Here is an 18,902-nt window from a genome sequence, read left to right as displayed (position 1 = left end):
TTTAGGGGAAATAAACATATCTTGAACTAGAATTCAGCTGTAGATACCTGAACTAATTCAGCTGCAGATATCTACAATGTGAATTGCGGCTATCTGCAGCTGAACTGCAGATTTTTGTAATGTGAAGCCCTAAACGCGTGAATCGTAAAATTGACTTAGAATGACGTTGTGTATGTCCAAAATGTTCTTTTTGACTCAGAATCAGAATTACAGATATTTGTTAAACATATCCTGCCGAGCTATTTCTTGTAAAAACAGCTGGCCATAGAGTCCATTATGACACAAACACGAATGACTGCAACTCTTGAAGAGTGAGTTTATGTAGCTCAAAGTAAAAACAATATTACATCATCACCTATGCCTGTTAATCTTATCTGATACAGTCTGTGTTTTGTAATGCTAGGTAATAACTAATATTTCTGCATTGAACATCTACTAAAAATTCAACTTCATTGGGTAAGATGGAGTTTAACATATTCCCTGTGGTCCCTGGTAATTTAACTCAAGGTTCTGGATTTTAACCTTGGTAAAATTACAAGAAGTGGTTTGTACTAGATCTGGATATCCAGTAGGACGAACCAAGACAGAAAGCAAATGAACACCCTAAGTTAGCTTAGAAAGCATTGAAACAATGAGGCTTTGGACTTTGCACGAGGACTATCACATTTTTAAGTTTTCTTTAGTATCACAGTCTTAACATCTATAGGTACATTATAAAGAGGAGCTGCTAATAGGTTATTTAGGTACCAACTTTACAAAATGTAAACAAACCTAGGTTAAGCAGGGCTGAATAGCAGAGGCTTCATGAGGCTTTAATTTCCTTCCATCATTGTATTGCCCCACAAATAGGTTGGTGTTAACATGTTTCTATCAGCAAAACTATTTTCCACTTTTTGCATTTTCTCATCTCATCACTGACCAAGCTGTCCTGGTCAGTGATGAGATGATGTATTAATTAATATTATTGAAAACATGACACCTCCCCTAAAGAAACAAATCTGCTCTGAATTGGGGTTTTATTCTGTCTGTCCATAATTATGCTCAAGTATGTATCAGTGATTCATGCAGCCACAGTGTACTTGCTTTGTTTTTATGGCACAACAAAGGATTTAGTGGCTTGAAAGTGTTTGCAGTGTTTCTGAAATCAGGGCGAGGATTGTGCTGCAATCTGTGCTCATTTTCCAGTGTGGTCTTGTTGCCTTTGGAGAAAAGTTTCAGCTATGTTTATTTTTGGTCTACAGCAACAGAAGAACCTGGAGGGCTATGTGGGTTTTGCAAATCTACCCAACCAAGTTTACAGAAAATCTGTGAAGAGAGGTTTCGAGTTCACGCTTATGGTTGTGGGTGAGTAATTCTCTTTTAGCACCTTTTCACATCCTCATGTCTCTTCAGCTGTGCACAATCAGGCTTTCATCTGAACAAACAAACTGAGATGGTTACAGTTTTTCATTCTTTGCCTATTCAAGTGTCGGAAAAAATGTTGGCACCTGCAGAGACTCTGTGTAAAAACTCGTATATCCTTCTGCACATGTTCATATGTTGAGCTGTATTGAATTTCACACAAATGTGATGGCTGAAAGCGCAAGCATATGGCTGCCCAAACACATTAGGGATGCTTGTATTTGAGGAGGATAAGTTACACGTAAAACAAGACTCCAGAAATCCGTATTCAAAACAAATGTTTGCCATTCAGCAGTACATTCAGCCCACTAGTGTTGCTTTGGTGTGTTTGTGCTTGTGTGTGTCTCTTGGATTGCGAAAAGGGAGGAGGTTTCCTGTCATTCCATTCATGCAGCCAAAGTCAAAGCCTGAGCAGCTGATTCGAAGGGAGGCGCACCCATGCAACCCTTCCTTTCTCTACTGCATGTTGTCGAGGGCTACCTGAGCAGGAAGTTGCCTTGAATGCCTGCATGATGTCACATCCCATCCCCAGGGTTCATGGCTCATAGGGCTTACCTGCCTCCACAGGGCTAAAGAGCCCGTTTCCATGGACATGAGAACACCCTCCTCCCTTCTGGCTTCATTCATGTAGTCACGCCCTGGAGTTTCCCCCTGCTGTGCGCTCTCAGGAAAGAGGCTGTTATGTGGCAATTTTATGTGCAGCATGTAATTAGAATAGCAGAGTTATTGGCAAAGTCACACATTTGTCATGCTGGAGTAGGTGAAGAATCAGATAGTGTGTACTTCTCTTTACTTTTTTAGCTGTTGATAGGAGTGTTTTAAAATACATTTACCCTTTTGGGACCCACCAGTTATGGAATTTATGGGATATCATGGAATTTATAGACATATATTCAAGAACGAGACGTATAAAACAGACTACAAACAGGTCACTTGTTTTTTTTATTGCATTTTAGTGCTTACTTTATTAGACATTACAGCATTAGAAAGGAAGTGTGAATGGAAGTAGTCCAGAAAACCAGTCTATTCACAGCCACAGGAAAGGATGAACACATTAGAAATCAATAGAGCTTTCTGGGTGTCTTTATTGTGGGAATATGCCACATATACAGCTCACACCCAGCGCCTACTCGTTACTGAACATTATCCACATTTTAAAACATCTAACTTAAACTGCAATGTTAAGAGACTGACAAAGGAAATGTGTAAATGGGCAAACACTGAAAGTTGCAAATTATACACATCCTTACAAATACAACAACATTGAACTGTACTCAGAACAGTCGTCCACTGAGGTCGGTACCCAGTTTTGCAAATTGGCTCAGCTCTGCACCAGTATTTAACGGGCTCTTCCTGTGCCTGTGCTCCACCTCATTATCAAGTTTTATGAAATTCAGGATGGTAGCTTTTGCTTACTCCTGCTGCGTGACAGACACCGAGACAAACACCGCTGGAAACATACAGTTGCCTCAGCTTGGCCTTGGAAGAGGACTAATAACTGGACTTACAATCAGGTATATAAATGGACAGTTGTCAAGGGAAGGCTCACTGATCCAGAGCAATTAGACAATAAGTAATATCACTGAATCAGGGTTAGACAGGTGGTTCAACATACATTTATTGTTCAACTACCGATAAGTACTCGACAATTGACTGAATCCACACCCTAGTCTGGTGTGAATTAACAGGACAATGATCAGATAGTGAGCAGTACACAGACACTCCTTTGACCAGTGACTATAAAAGGCCACCATAAAATGCAGCTTTATTCAAAGGGTTCACTACCACGAATGACAAGAGAAAGACGAGAACGGGATGTTGGCCTGCTGGATGCTGGCATGTCAGTTCGGACTGTAGCCAGGCACCACAACCCTAACATTTGTCGTTGAAGAAATTGTTTCGGACAGCATGGTATGACAGACAATCCGCCTTTTGTGATGCTCTGGATGTCCAACAATGTGATCCTGTCCCTGAAAATGTCTACCAATTTATTCCCATTAAACATGCTGCAGCCTTTAACTTAATATCACAATGTCTCCACTGCGCTTAAATATTAGCAACAAATACCTCAAACAAGGTCCGAAATGGATCTGAATTGATTCATTTATTAGTCAGTTGACAGAAAATTTAATTGTTTGGATAATCTCTCATTTCACCTCTCTTCAAGCATAAATTATAAATGTGAGGATTCAGTGTCTTTCTTTGTCATATATGATAAAAAGCTTTATAATTTGGTTTTTTTTTTGGCTGCTGGTCAAATTTAATAAGATATTTTAAGTCCTTGGTTGATGGTAAACTCTAAAGAGCAGCTGTTTCAATAGACAAGACAATGAATCAGTCAAGAAAATAGTTTGCGCAGTTATTGATTGTGTAAATATTTTGAAGCCTTTGTCAAAAAGAAATAAAACATGTCATTCCTTTGCTTCTTACAACACTAACATCACATTAACATTTACATAAAATTTTTTCCTCTGCTTTTTAGTCTAACGGTTTTCATATTTTCTGATGTATGTGGAATAAATGAGCTTGAAAGTGTTAATATAAACAGCACGAAGGGATAAATCAAGTGCCAGGGCCATGGTGGGAACCCTGTTTTTAACCTAGTGCTTTTCTGCATGGCTCAATATGAGTGAAAGTGCTAGTGCAGTGCTCGTGTGGATGTACAGGGACATAGCGATTGTTAGTGGACAAGTGAAAGTGGGCCAGAGTCATTTGCTGGTTAAAGTCAATATTTGGCAGTGATTTCCATGTTGGCAGGAACTGACCTTGATGTTTGCCACTGCAGTTAGAGCTCATTGTTTTGGGTCCTGGTTGACAGAGAGGTGAATGAGCTCTGGTGTAATATTTATGGACAGAATGGCCTCACATAAACAGGAGCTTGTAGATGGGGGAGAAGCAGTCTGACATGGGAAAGTGATGGCTTTGTCAACAGATATATGTCTAACATTTTTTGTGCCCTAGACTTGTTAAACTTTTACTGTCTCCTGCCTCTTTGAAGGGAAAGTCCCATTCATAAACACGGAGTGGTGGAGAGAAGATGACTGCTTTCAGGAGATAATGTTGAATGCGCAGAATTTCCCTGAAATTAATCAACAGACTACTTTCCACATCACCTGCACATGAGTAGCCTAGTGTCCAAGAAACCCTGGCAAATGAATGGACCTAATGCAATCTCCCTTTCACAAGTCAAACCTTTCCTGCTTCCCCTCCACCAGCCTCTTGCATGCAGTGGGAAGTGCTTTTGAATAAACCCCCATGGTTTACACAGCTGCTGGAAATTTCCTTTAAAGGAAGTGAGCTGGCTGCAGAGCGAGCCGATGGGCCTCAGCTTGGCAGGCCGGCCCGCTCAGAGTGGCCCTCCTCTGGTGCTGCAACCAGGATGCTCACTTCTAATGACATGAGATGGCATCACTATTTATGCTGGGTCAAGTGTAGCTGGCATTGGGGATGTTAATGCAACTCAGTAGCAAGGGGTAGCTTTTATTGATGTAGCCAGTTGGCCAAATGCATCCATCATCAAATATTAATAATTTAGTAATGACTATAGCAGTTTAATATGCCTTGGCCATACATTAGCATATTACTAAGTTCAGTTAATTTCTCCATGGTTAGGAAGGAGTGCAGCCACATGACACATGCCTTGTTTCTGCACCTCCTTTACCCACCTCTTCAAGCTCTCAGCTCTGTTGGTGAATGCTAGTGAAGTTGGCTAAGCTATTCCTGAACCACAGCAGACTCTGGAACCATGTCCACTATTGTCATCCAGCAGTGTGATCTAGACTTAGCTGACTGGCAAGCATGCAGGATTGGCACTCAACAGCTTGTTAGGATATTATTAATGAAGTATAATTCTAAGCACACTTCTTTTTTTCACTTAAATGTGAGCCATCATGATTGAGTATTGTGAATACCAGAGAAAACATTAAAGTAAAAGTAAACACTTAATATATCAGTGCTCATCAGAGGCACAAAACATAGGTGACCTATGCTCAGCACTGTATGTGAGGTCCTCGTGTGTAGACACACAGACGGTGCACTTGCTGCTGCTCCTACTCTGTCAGAAATGAAAAGGATTCATTCATGCTTTAACAGTATAGTGTTTCTGATTGAAAATTCAGCATAATGAAATCAATGCCAAAAACATTTTTAGCACTTTGTTATGTATAACAAATTTAACATTATAAAACATGCGAGTAGCCACAGTATGAGAAGTAATGTTGAAATAGAGTGAATACAGACAAGCACATATGACTGGAACAGCTTAGCTCACCATGTTTGCAAAAACCTCTGGTGCAAATCAAGTCTAAGCCTACCTTGAAACTTCAACATGTTGATGACAGTCACAAAAACAGAGTTGATGCTGATTCCGATCCTGCTTATAAATCCCAGTTTTTAATGGTTCTCAGTTCCACTCTAAGGCAGGTACGGATTCTTTTTATTGAAATTCCTTCTGCCATCGTAACTTTGATACACATCGATGAATTTTTAAGGCTTTATCCAATGACCAGAGATAGGCCTGAAATTTCTGACCACTGTATGTTTTTTGTTGGATAATGTTTTATTTGAATATTATAAACCAGTGTTATGGGTACAAAGTCAGATGTCATGTATTGTGTTATCCTGACTCTCAGAGCAGCCAGATTATGGAATAATTTTTAGTTAGTCAAAGCCAATTACTGTCTTATAAGATCTCCGTAGCTCATCTTGGCTGTGTTATACAATGGTTTGATCCTGTGGTAGATTTATGGCACACTCCATGCCCCCTCCCATCCAGACAGCCACATCTTTGACCAAACACGATCAGCATCTTCACTCAACGCATCGCCACCATCATAAGTTTGAGTTGAAGAATTTTGGTGTTTGTGTAACCAGAGCCTCTCATCTTCCCTCTACTTACAGTGGCCCTAAACTTGGAACAGAATCTCACCAGCTCTTTCCTGCTGTTCTTGTCATCTCTGAGCTTTCCTAAATCAAGCTGACATTTTTATCACATGCATTTCACCCACAGTTTGCTCAAAACCACAGCCTCCCCGATACCCATCAGCCCCTAGTACACAAGAGTTCTCCATTCCTTTTCAGCCTTGAAGAAATGTTTACAGTGGTCTTACATGTTTCATCACAGACCAGTTATAATCGCTGAAACCTTTCTGTTGAGATTGCGAGATAAATGTGGCTCTACCCTCTTAGGAAAATATTTTTGACTATGAGAGTGTGTTTAGTGAAGGATCCTTTTGTGTGATGTTTTTCATCTTGCCGTCCTCCTCCCTATTCATGGAGTGTTGAGTGGCTGAGTTGTTGGCAGCCTTAGCTCATGTTGGCCCTGGCCACTTGTAAAGGTCAGGAGCAGCTCTTTGGCTTCTGTGCCAACCCAGCGTATGACTGCCTCTTCGCACACACTGAAGCTTTTGTTCAGCAGCTCTTTCTTGCCCTCCACTCATCCCAGTCTTAACAGGCACACTGCTGATGGTTTACTACAGTCATGCCCTCCAGGTTCCTATTTTCTTGTTTGAGATGTTGGTTGTTTGTTGTAGCTCCAAAAGTGCTAAATTGATCTGCACTAAAACTGTTTGAAGACAATTAATTTTAAGGTTCTTGTTGAAAATGTATAAAGACCACTGAGACAAGCTATCTGAAGCTCAAGCTATCCTGGTCCAAGTATCATTCAGCTTCAGACCATACTGTCCAAACTGCATGTTGGATGGTTGGATAGTGTTGAAAATCTTCCTTCCTACACCTTACTGGTGTTAGATAGAGGGAGTCGCTATTATCTGTAACTTTATAAAATTAATGCCACCTCACATCACGCAGCAAAAGCCACATATTTAAGGAGTGACCTGGCTGTTTAGACCATTGTGTAGTAACTGAATCGACGAATAGAAGATTGATCAGATTTTGATTCTCAATCGTGATTGATTGACCACAGTGTATGTTTGCCTTCTATTTATTAATTGAGCAGAATGGGGGCATATGAATGAAGGACTATATTTCATATATGAACTACGCAATAACAGAATTGGTTGTGACACAATTACATTGGTTTTCACTGGACTCAATGCTCATTTTGGAGTTGTAATTTATTCATCGCAGCTTTCAGGACCAACATCCTGAAAAGAGCATCAAAGCCATCCAAACTTGTGCAATAAAGACAGATTGAAAACAGAACGCCAAGCTTTGTGAGATGCATCCTAGCTTTGAGTTAAAGTGACAAGGTTTGTATCCAGGCAGCTATATGCACAACTCATGATTTGATCACGTGGTCAACTAAATCTGTGGGAAGAATCGTGATTCAGATTGGGGACTATCTTTTGGTCACAACCCCCCCAGCTATCGCAGACAGAAAAAAACAACTTCTGAAGACAGTAAGTGTTCCATTACTATGCAATGTCAGAGATTTACATTTCAGCTCAAATGTACCTCCAACCGGCCAAGTATGTGTTAAAGAGTCCCTCTGGTAAAAATGTACTGACTCTCACATGTTGCCATGGTGTTTTTATATGCTAGAAGACACATCATGAGGGAAATAGGCAGTCAACACCATGGCTGAGTATTTCCACCTACAAAATGCAGTGTACTGTTGACAGTCTCAAAAACACGGATTTAGAGTTCCAGGTTTTAATATACCATGTGTATCTGATTCAGACATGCATAGCTTAATTACTCCAATGTTACAAGTTTCCATTGTGTAAAGTAAATTAGTTTTATGGGGTTTGAGCACACCCATAGGTGAGCTGATGTGCTTGAGCTGCTGTAAGCGGGAAGGGGTAGGTGGACGAAGAGGCAGCGACTTCATAGAGAAACCAACATTCTAGAGTAAGCACCAGTGTAGAGCTGTATCTAAGCCATTTAAAAACCGTAAGCAATTGCTTTCATGGAAAAAAAAAAACTTCTGCTTATGTAACTGTGAGACACAGATTAGTTTGTAGGAGTTAAATCACTAATAGGAGAGGGACTTTAAAATCAAGACTGGACTCACATGAGCTGATGAAGTATCCATGAAAATTCCGAAGCAAAATTTTATAATTCTTACAGTTAATCATACTGTCAGTTTATTGTTTTTTTCTTGTGCCTTGGATTTCTTGGAAAACAATTTAATGGAGTCTGTGATTTCATTTTTTTCTCCTTTTTTAGAGTGAAAAATTCACGATGACTGTAGTGGTTTGAAATCTTCCTTCCCCTCTCCTCCCTTCCCACGATTCTCTGATTAGATTCCTGACGTGCAGACGGGGAAAGAATTTGGGAGGACAAAACTTCCACCCTGTCCTTCTCTTCCTTCGTCTCACTGCTTGCCTGGTTAAAAAAAAGGAGGTTAAACTGAGCTATTTCCTGTGCTAAAAAAAGTTTAGAATCTGAAACATGTGAAGAATGTCAAACAGCAAAAGACTGCGTTGGAAATGCAGTTAATAAACATCTCGAGATTGTGTCATGTTGCGCCCCAGTCTGGCATGAAAAAGAGGATTAGAAAACAAGTATAGCATGAAATACATCTCTCAAGTTTTCTCTCACCCACTCACTGTGGCCATGTCTTTGTCTTGCAGGGGAATCTGGGCTGGGGAAGTCGACGCTGATCAACTCACTCTTTCTGACAGACCTGTATTCCCCTGAATATCCGGGTCCTTCTCATAGAATCAAAAAAACAGTACAGGTAAATGTCTTTCTATTCCCAAAAATGCACGCATTGCGGATTCATCCTTTCTGTTGGTATGACTCAGAAACTAATTGAATTTTAATGCCGAAAAGAGTTAAAGTTTTTTCTGTTGATTAAACCATGATAGTTTACTATTACTCAGTCACTGGGCAGTCCAGGTGTCAGAACTTGAGGCTGCTATAATTCAGGTGTGCCTCACCCTCTTCTCTCTGCATTACAGTCACCAACTAAATAGTTGGTGTGTGAGATCTTGTTTTGTGAGGCTACTCCACCTTGCTGTTGCCACATGTGTGTTTGTGTTAGACAGTGGAACCAGTTAATCTGCTTTCACAAATAAATATCTTGATGGCCAAAGGCAAAAATGTTTTACAATTTCAAATTGGACAATAAAATTTTATTTTTTTTAGGTTCTGTATTTTTTACATTGTGCTGCTTTTTTAAATGATTGCCCATTTAAAATAACGGCAACACACAGCAGATTTTTGTTGTTTTTTTTTTTTTTTTACTTTTTATGGTAAAAGTAAAAATGTATTTCTAGTCTGTTCCTGTATTTTATTAACATCATCTTGATCTTTTGAGTTCAGATTAAACTTTAAAGAAACAAAGCTCTTGATGGATTCGTCAAAATTTAATTCCAGGAGCTAATCCTTTTAATGTATAAATACACACACCCTAATGCCAAAGTCCACAGTATCAGTCGCACTTTTCAATAGATTTTAAAGGCCCAGTAAATTCTATTTCTTGACTTCTCAGCTTCTTACTTTCAGTGCTGTGTTCCTGATTGAACACATAGCATTGTGCCATAATTAAAACAAGATTCATGTTTTTTCCACAGAGGAGTTATTTTATTTTATACTTAAAGATGATGCATTGTGGTTTGTGAGGTGCATCTTTGCTGATGTTGTATTGCAGTGGGATAGATAGTAGAAGTCTCAGGTTTCTGTTCTGCTTTTGCATGTTCTAATGAAAGATGTGTATGACTGAGAAAGAATGTGTGTGGTGTTGACTGTATAGCTTGCAGTATTTTACTTCTCCAAACATGTTGAATTTGATGCATCACAGTAAGCAATCCTTCTCATTATTATTATTTATAAAGTGACTGTTCTTGCTAATAGATGTATAGACATGTTTCCTCGATATGTTCCATACTAGATAACCAGGAAAGTAAGTGAAGTGTTACTTGAAAACTGCTTTACATTTTTGTTAAAGTAATACATCAGGAAGATGCTACTATTGATGTTTTTCAATCACCCCAGTCTGTCAAGTATCTTAAATGTAAAGTATGTGAAATGGTATTGCTGTAGGATTGTTTGAATATAAATTCTTGCACATCTTCATCTTGTTTTTCTGCCATTTGTGTTTACTGCAGCTTCTAGTAACCATCTGCTACAGACCACTTTATCTTTGTAACATAGTAGCAATTGGATGTATTCTTTCATGTGTTTGGCAGACTGAGTGGGCCAGAGAGGAGGAAAATTTACTCCTTTCTACCACAATTTCTAACACTGTAGCTACTCATGCCTTCCCAGCGCCGCACCAGATCAACCAAATGATTATCATGCAGTGACATGAATGCTACCATGTGGAATTTGAGCTTGCACACTCTCATAAAATAGTTACATATGAACCATAAGTAAAAAGTTTTGAAATTAATGATTTGTAACAGTCCCTTAAATCTCTTCATCAAACTTCATGTCTGCACCTCGAGCACTCTAGCATCACCAATGGGACAAACTTAGAGGTGTTTTTATGCGCATAACTGTTTCCAATTTTCAAAAATGAGGTACCATTGGATTAGAGTTTAAAGTACCCAATGATGTCAATTTCTGTAATATAAATAAAGTATGGTTAGCGATGAGGATTAGGGTAATCACAGTTTTTTTTTTCCAGTTTTCAACTAAATTGGTACAGATTAAATTATATACCTCACAAAAGTAATATGGATTTTTGATTTTCAAACTTGTTCATCTGTCATAGTCAATCTTTTCCTTTTTTTAAGGAAAGGCGTGTCTGTGCCAGTCGGGACAGTAGAGATTTCGTCTAGCTAGGATGGCCAGTGGCTATGCTTGATTGGATATAAACATACATCTCTGTGGATGCATTATGTTTACCTCTTTCTGCTCTACAAGGCTAGAGTGTAAACACAACCCTTTTTGCTGTGTAAAAGAGAGATGCATGTACTTGACCTGATCTGAAAGACAAATTCTTGTGTATTCAAACTTTCCAAGCAATGTACAGCTTTGAACCATGCATGTAGTGTGGGGTGGGTATTCGAGGATTCAGCTGATACACCTACAGTGACCTAACAATTAGCCATGGCTGGTAACCAAATCTTCTAATTTGTTGGCATGCTGGGTGCAGTACCAACAGAAACTCTTAGTTGCAGTTTTGACATATCTGGCACTCGACTTTTTGGGGCTCATCTTGGCAAATTAGAAAACTTTGAAACTTTCCAAATGCACTGTAGAAAGAGGAAATCCCAGCATTTGAGAAGCAGGAACCAGAGAATGGGCGGTAATCTTTCCTAATAATCAATTGATCAGTTAGCCTCAGAGCTACAACTGCCTTAATTTAACAGATTAGACCTGACTGGCGCTGTATTTCCTGTGTCTCAATGATTGTAGATCTTATACACCTCATTAAAGTGTGTACTGTTTCAAACCTAAACAAGCAGACTACTTCCTGGTATGATGTACTGATAAAAGAAGGCACGTGCCACAGTGAATAGTACACTGCCCCTTCCCATTCCAAGACAAGAAGGTTTCGCCTAATGACATGACAACAGCATGACTCTCCAATTACTCACTATGTATTTATACAGGAATTGGTTATTGATATGGCCTTCATGAGGTGTGCATTACTGACACCAGACCAAAAATCTATCACTGTTTTTATTATACAATGAAACACTACCATCTTCGCTTATCAGTAACCCTAGGACAGAAAGCATTTTTTCATTGACCCTTTATAGTTATATACTAGTTTCAAGGTAGTAAATGTGCCACAACAATGCTAATTATGGAAGATAATTACCAGTGAGTTGTGAACATTTACACTGTTTTTTCTTGAACGTGTCGGTGAAGATTTGTCACGTCTGAAAAGTACGTTGCATCATGTAGTAAAAACTTGTATAGTCTTTAAGCTGCCAGTTTTAGGCGCTTTTATTCATGAAGTTCCTGTATGGCAGCCTGAGTTTAGACAGATTTTTTTTTTTTTTTTTTTTTTGACAACAGAAGAAAAAGCTGTGAACATGATGCAGATGCTTTCTGACATGTTGGCAGACAGTTGCTTTAGGTCTTCACCAGCTTCTGAGAAAATTACTGACTCTTCACTTAGAAATTAGGTGGCTGAGAGCAGGGACAATGCACCAATCCAATAAAGTTGGGAGCTGTAAAACCAGAACAAGGATCTAAATGAGTCTAAAACACTCCATAGAGTTGAAGGGAACTGCATATCTGGGGATAATTCTCTGAGAGTTTATCCCTGCAACACATCTAACATCATGATCATGACATGTCTTTCACATTACATGTTACCATGCAACCCATTTTTTTAATATACAAATGTAAATTACTGAAAAACACGTTTTGTTTGGTGTATGTTTCAAACTCTAGTACTGTTACTGGCATTTATAGTTTCAGTCTGTACCCATTCCTACTACCTACAAAATTCTTTTGTTGATTCCAGACTTATCACTGTCTGACGATTTTTTTCCCGACGAGACGTCTGTTTACAATACCAGATATTACAACTCTCATGAGCCCTCTGTAGGTTCAGTCATTATGTTAAATCAAGCCTTAACTGACATCAAAGCTACAGGTGTGTATGCCAAGACTGATGTTGCCACCAAGAGTGAAACTAAATGTGTGAGGCATCTGGTTTATGCCCCAGGTCTTTAAACTTTGATGCTGTTTGCAATGACAGAGCTGAGGATAAGGGTTTGGCAGTTTCCTCAAATAGAGCTCACAGCTGCATAGTTTTACTTGAGCTTCCTTTTGAAGACTGAAAGATGATACTGTTGGTGTGAAGGAGCTCCAACCGGCTCCTCTCTCCTCTTCATAGCCTATAGTGGGGAATTATAAGTGTTCCGTCTGGGTTGGTGTACAGTAAATCAGCTGCATGTTGAAGATCTTCCCTTCACCTGTTCCTTCTGATCTACTGCTTCGTTTTAAATCTCCTCTAATCCCCGGCAACACACTGAGGGGCTCTGTCTGCCCTCACCCCACTGCTGCTTCCAATTTGTTTATCTGCCCATTACACCTCCTCAGCTCTTATTAAAAGTTTAAAGAGCTTTAGACTGTGAGTCTGTGTGCTTCTGCCTGCTCCCAGACTGAAATTTTGAGGATTCATCAAGGTTTTCACTCCCAGGGCTGAAATGTATGCTTGTGCTGAAACCATGTATTGCTTGTTGTTTATCCTTGCAAAGACTGAGATGATTAATATGGAGAACAGAGAGCTCTTCTTTTTCTCTTTCCAAGAACCACATAATAATTACATTTCAAATAATTGTGGCCACTTTTATTCTGGGCCCTGCCAAAGAATGTGATGAAACCCAGAGGAATGCTGTCTGTAATAGACTCCAGTTCTTTATTTTAAAAAAAGGGAGGGACTTAGCTAGATGACCAGGTGGGCCAACAGAGAGGGTGTTATCTGAAGGTGATAAATGCTGGGATAGACTTTTCTGTTGTTCCTGCTTAATAAGAGCATACAAGGACACTGACTTGGTAATTAGCCAGCAAACTGACATATGCACTGAGCTCAGTCCTGCCGATGCACAGACATGTCTGTTTTTTATGTCGGGAACTCGCTCCAGCTTCAGTGGAATTTTAAGATTAAATAACAAGATAATCTGTTGAATTCATAGAAGGCACAGCCGAAACAGCTTTCAACAGTGTGTTTGAAAGGCATATCTTCGTGTAACTAAGTGTAGCAATACATTACATTTAAAATACATAATCGCATCATTTGCCATTTACTGACATTTTCAATTTGCACATAAAAAAAGCTGAGCTGAAATGTTGAGATAAATTTGTGTATCAGTAAAAGCAAACTGAATCTGTGACAAAACTAAAATCAGTCTGATACATCTGTCAGTGTGGAAAGGTTTCTCTGCCGTTTTGTTTTCAATCCTGTCATGGTGCTGCACTCTCTTCTTCAGTGTTAAATACTACCAGCTGGAGAACTGGCATTCTCAGCTGTTAATCTCAAGATAACAACTTGTAATATTACCATAACAGTACTGGAAGCAAATGGTGTTTGATTCACATTTGGTTTTGTTAATTTTCTCAAAATTCCAATAAAACGTGGCATATATTTGGAAGGAATCCCAGCAAATGTTGCAAATCAGTGAGCATTTTTACTTTACTGAATATTGAATTTTTATCAGATTTTTTGCATCATAGTGAAAAAGTACTTGGATTTGTAAGGTTCACTGTCTCTCTGTTCTTAACTAATCACAGGACAGGAGGTTGGCAAAACAATTTTGACTTGACACCTACTTAACATATTCCACCGGTAACACTGCATTTTACAGTCCCTGGATCTAGCTAGCTGACTTTTCTTGCTTCCATTTCACCATCTTCTTCCTTTTCTGTGTGTACTTGTTTATGCTTGTTTAGGTAAATGAAAGCCTATTCCTTTGATTAGCAGAACAAATAAGTATTGTTATACTTTACTGAGTGTCTCAGCTACAAGAGTTCACTTCCATCTGAATACAGTTGCATATAAAAATGATTTGTTTCATCTATGTATTTCATTTAATTTATTACCTTTCATGTGTATATAAAAAGTACAAAAATGTTTGTCTCTTTAGCTATGATTGCAAAATTTATGTTTTTTTTTTGTTTGTTTATTTCTGTGAGTATATATTACTGACTAAATGTTCCTGTACAGGATCAGATAACGGGAAAAGATTAGATTTAGTTAATAGATCAAACAGTGGCCTCCTCTCAGTACAACAGGAAGTGTTCACATCTAGCCTACATTCATATTAAGCAGATCAAAGGAGAACAGTGTAGTGTAGTGGTTCACCCTAAGTGTCTCATGAGTGGTTTGTTGTCCCACACAACAGTCACAGTATATTACATTAAATAAGCGTGTGGTCCTGTGATCCAGTCAAACAGTGACCGTTATACTTATATTGCTGTCCCAGAATGACATTGTGTATTCAGTGTTCATGTCCGTCTTCCCATGAACTCACTGTCTGTGAGCTGCCTGTCTGTTAGTTAGGCATGTCTGTGGCTTGACTCATCCTGCCATGCAGAAGAAAAAGAGAAACTCTGCTGTATTTTTCCATGCTGTTCATTCAGCATTCCTACACATTCAACTTAAAATTTGTTGTGTTCTACCGTCTCTGACTGTCTCCAGCGTGCAGTGATTTACCTACTTGGTTATTATGTAGATGTAACATACCTGTTGAGATCTGTGTAGACAATGTAGTCCCACAAACATCATTCTTTTACTGTTACACAATGAAAGAGATATTTGAAATATTGTAGATTCCTCTAGGTAGTGCCTTCTCCCTTCCTTTTTAACATTTAAAGTCCTCCTCCACCTAAATGTGCGTTGTGGAGATTGTTGCGTCTACCGACGTTAGGCCTTTACTGTGTGCAGAATTTGTGGCAGACTTCACAGTCCTGTTCCAAAAAGCAACTGGACAAAAGTCTGACAAAGAAACCTGAAGCCTGCGTTGTGCATACACAATGAATGGACTTTCACTTACATAGGAGACATCTTGTAACTAGTAGTTAAACTTTTGAAATGATAAATATTTGCAAATTTGTCAATTTTGGATTTGTCATTGACAGGAGGTGTCGATGTAATTTAACTTTAAAAAAAAAAAAAAAAAAAGAAAAAACAAACCCATCAAACACAAAATGTTTTTTCTAAGCACAGTACTTTCATATTTGATAGTCATTTGTACTATTGTCTGGTAATTTAGCCTCCCAGAAGCTAGATCTCGGAGGTCAAAGATCATTTTGACAAAAGCCAGACTGTACTCTGCAATCTCAAGCCATCATCCAATAAAAATGGATGTTCACATTGGGGCTGCAATCACAGGTTTTGCACGACATCTGTTTTCAAGGGAGTGTAATATCCGTGTGTCACTCACTCACAGTCTGGGAACTCTGAGTGCCTCTGATATAAAAGACTGACAGATGAGGTCTGGTTCAGTTCTGCTGATTAAATCAAAGTTCATCTGCTGATCACGAGTTCTGCCTCGACCCCTGCTGATCAAAGCTCAGCCCCCTTCTGATCTTTCTGATGTCTTCAGAAGCAGCTTTGTTTGCCACGTTCTTTCACTGCAGCCCCACCCCACCATCCTTCTGCTATCTGTCCAAGGCTCTGAACAGATCTTATGTTGTGTAGCTGCAAAACAGCTTTGACTGGCTGTGGTTAATTTGTTTGCGGAGCAGTTTTAGTTCTGGTCTGCTGTCTGTAAATTGATTAAGTATATAAAGAGGTAATCAGTGGTCATGCCTCCATTTGGAAAGTATCTTGTATTCCATGTCTTTTCAGTACGATAGCAAGTTTTCCTCCAAAATATGTTTGTATGACTTTTTTACCAAGATGCTCCTGGGCAGGGTCAGGGTCATCCTTTTGTGCTTGTACACAGAGAGGAGCAGTAAATGTGGCACATGCTAACTGTCAAATATGCTGAATAGCCAAATATGAACAACCTTTGTTTTGTTTGCGAACAGGCAACAAATTGGAAATGTACAGTCATCTATGGACTAGTATTTGGCATGAAACATAAAATGTTGAAGAAGTTGCTATCTGTAGTTCACATATGTGAAGAGATGGTAACCCCTGTTGTAGGTTTAGGCTGCCAACATGTAAAATTAACTTCACATAGTTTTTTTTCTACAAATGGCACCAAAAAATCAAGTATGGTTTTAAAAACAACTTATGAATAATTGAAACCATAATATACATTGCTCCAAAGGGGTAACAAGACCATGCCAAGTAAAAAAGTCAGTCTTCTGCACTGATCTCATAATTATTTGGATATAGCCTGACTGAATTTTGTTTTTGGTGGTTGCAGGTGGAACAGTCAAAGGTCCTGGTAAAGGAAGGAGGAGTGCATCTTCTGCTCACCATTGTTGACACCCCTGGCTTTGGTGATGCTGTTGACAACAGTAACTGGTGAGCTCTGCCATCTGTCATTGGTTAATACAAGTAACTGTCACTAAAACTTCACTTTACAATCGTGTGAATGATATGTTTTCCCCAGCTGGCAGCCAGTCATCGATTACATCGACAGTAAGTTTGAGGATTACCTCAACGCAGAGTCACGGGTCAACAGACGGCAGATGCCGGACAGCAGAGTGCAGTGCTGCCTGTATTTCATTGCTCCATCAGGACATGGGTATGTACTACAGGGATTCTACTCATTACTGAACTCCTGACAAGACATTACGCCACTAAATGTATTTCAAATAGGACAATTTTGTACACATACCTTCAATAGAACATACACCATCAACCACAACATCAAAATCATTGGCAAGAGAAGTGAATAATATTGATTATCTTGTTACAATGGCACACAGCAAGGGGTGGGATAAATTAGACAAGTCAACTGTCAGTTCTTAAAGTTGATGAACTGGAAGAAGAGAAAACTGGGCAGTGTAAAGATCTGACTGACTTTGACAATAAACTAAAGTTATGTAAAAAGTTAGTCTTCAGTCTGTGCAGAATGATCTTCAGTCTGCAATGTAATGAAGAATGTGGGCAGGGTAAGAAAAATAATGCTGCACGCAGGGCTGCGAAATGTGGGTGTAACCAATGGAAATGTTTAGTCACACTCGACAACTTTTTGGTCGCATGGCTCTGGAGCCCTACACTGGGAAGAAGGCAGGCTGGCACAGGCAATGTGATGCTGCATGCAATTTTCTCCTGAGAAACCTTGGATTCTGGTGGATGTTACGTTAAAGGTGTCTATACTCTGTTTGCGACTGTAAGTTAGCATCTTTGATTGACAACAATGAACCGTCTTTGCAGTACTTTCAGCTGAAAATTTAAAAGCACACTGTTGGGCATGTGAGACCTTGATTAATTTGCTGAGAAAGACCGGTTTTATAGATCTACAGCTAACACCTTGGTGCCTCATACTCCAGTCGAGGCCAAATTATCTCATACAGTGTATTGGATTGCAAACAACAGGTTCAGCATAGATGCCTGATACTTAACATTGCAACAAAATTGGTTTCTGTCGTGGAGGCATTCTCACAGTTTTTAAGATCATGGAGATGTGAAAATGAAGTTGCTGGCATGACACCTGTGAGTTAAACTGAAGATACCAGACAGAACTGGAATGCTTGTAATCACTCTGCAGCTGCACTTGAGCAAGTTTGCGTGTAACACATAGCATTTAGGACTGTAAGAGCTGGTAGAAAATGAGACTTATCCCACTGCAGTCTTACAAACACTGACTTATGTTGTCATAGTTAGGTCATGGTGCCAGGCCCCAAAGTATTTCTGAAGAACCAGGACCCTGGAGTTGGTGGGAATGGTGCTAAAATAAGATCATGTAATATAAAATATCTATAGCATGCTGCGGACTGAGAAGGGCACTTAAAACCTGGTTGAGTGATAATTTTTTTGACTCTGTTTCCTTCTCTCTCTGTGTTAGCCACTGTTTACACAAGGGCAAACACACACAGAGCAGAGTGAAAAGATTTAAGAGAAACAGCACCAGCATTTAATCAAACATTGGTTGAACGAGCTCAGCACAAACTTGGAGACATTGAGCCGCTTGGACTGCTGGACTCCCAACCAACACACTCATACAGTGCTTGTTAGAAGGATTTTAGAGAATTGTTGCAAATGAGCTGGAAATGGACCAGAAAACAGT

General features: G+C 39.3%; 1 protein-coding gene across 2 annotated transcripts in view; it reads left to right on the top strand.

Annotated features, from left to right (window-relative positions):
- The first annotated feature begins 1,205 nt into the window (after positions 1-1,205).
- The window catches only part of septin7a (septin 7a), a 34,576-nt gene continuing 16,879 nt past the window's right edge, over positions 1,206-18,902 (top strand). For both annotated transcript variants that reach the window (XM_023289700.3, XM_023289699.3), the window contains exons 1-4: positions 1,206-1,344; positions 8,937-9,043; positions 17,091-17,191; positions 17,280-17,414. In XM_023289700.3, the coding sequence (XP_023145468.2) occupies positions 1,221-1,344; positions 8,937-9,043; positions 17,091-17,191; positions 17,280-17,414 (467 nt within the window). In that variant the 5' untranslated portion in view covers positions 1,206-1,220. The remainder of the gene's footprint in view (positions 1,345-8,936; positions 9,044-17,090; positions 17,192-17,279; positions 17,415-18,902) is intronic.

This window comes from Amphiprion ocellaris, chromosome 15 (assembly GCF_022539595.1).
Source record: "Amphiprion ocellaris isolate individual 3 ecotype Okinawa chromosome 15, ASM2253959v1, whole genome shotgun sequence".
NCBI classification, from domain to species: Eukaryota; Metazoa; Chordata; class Actinopteri; family Pomacentridae; genus Amphiprion; species Amphiprion ocellaris.
The sequence above is the reverse complement of the archived record's forward strand: the minus strand, read 5'-3'. Positions and strand labels throughout refer to the sequence as shown.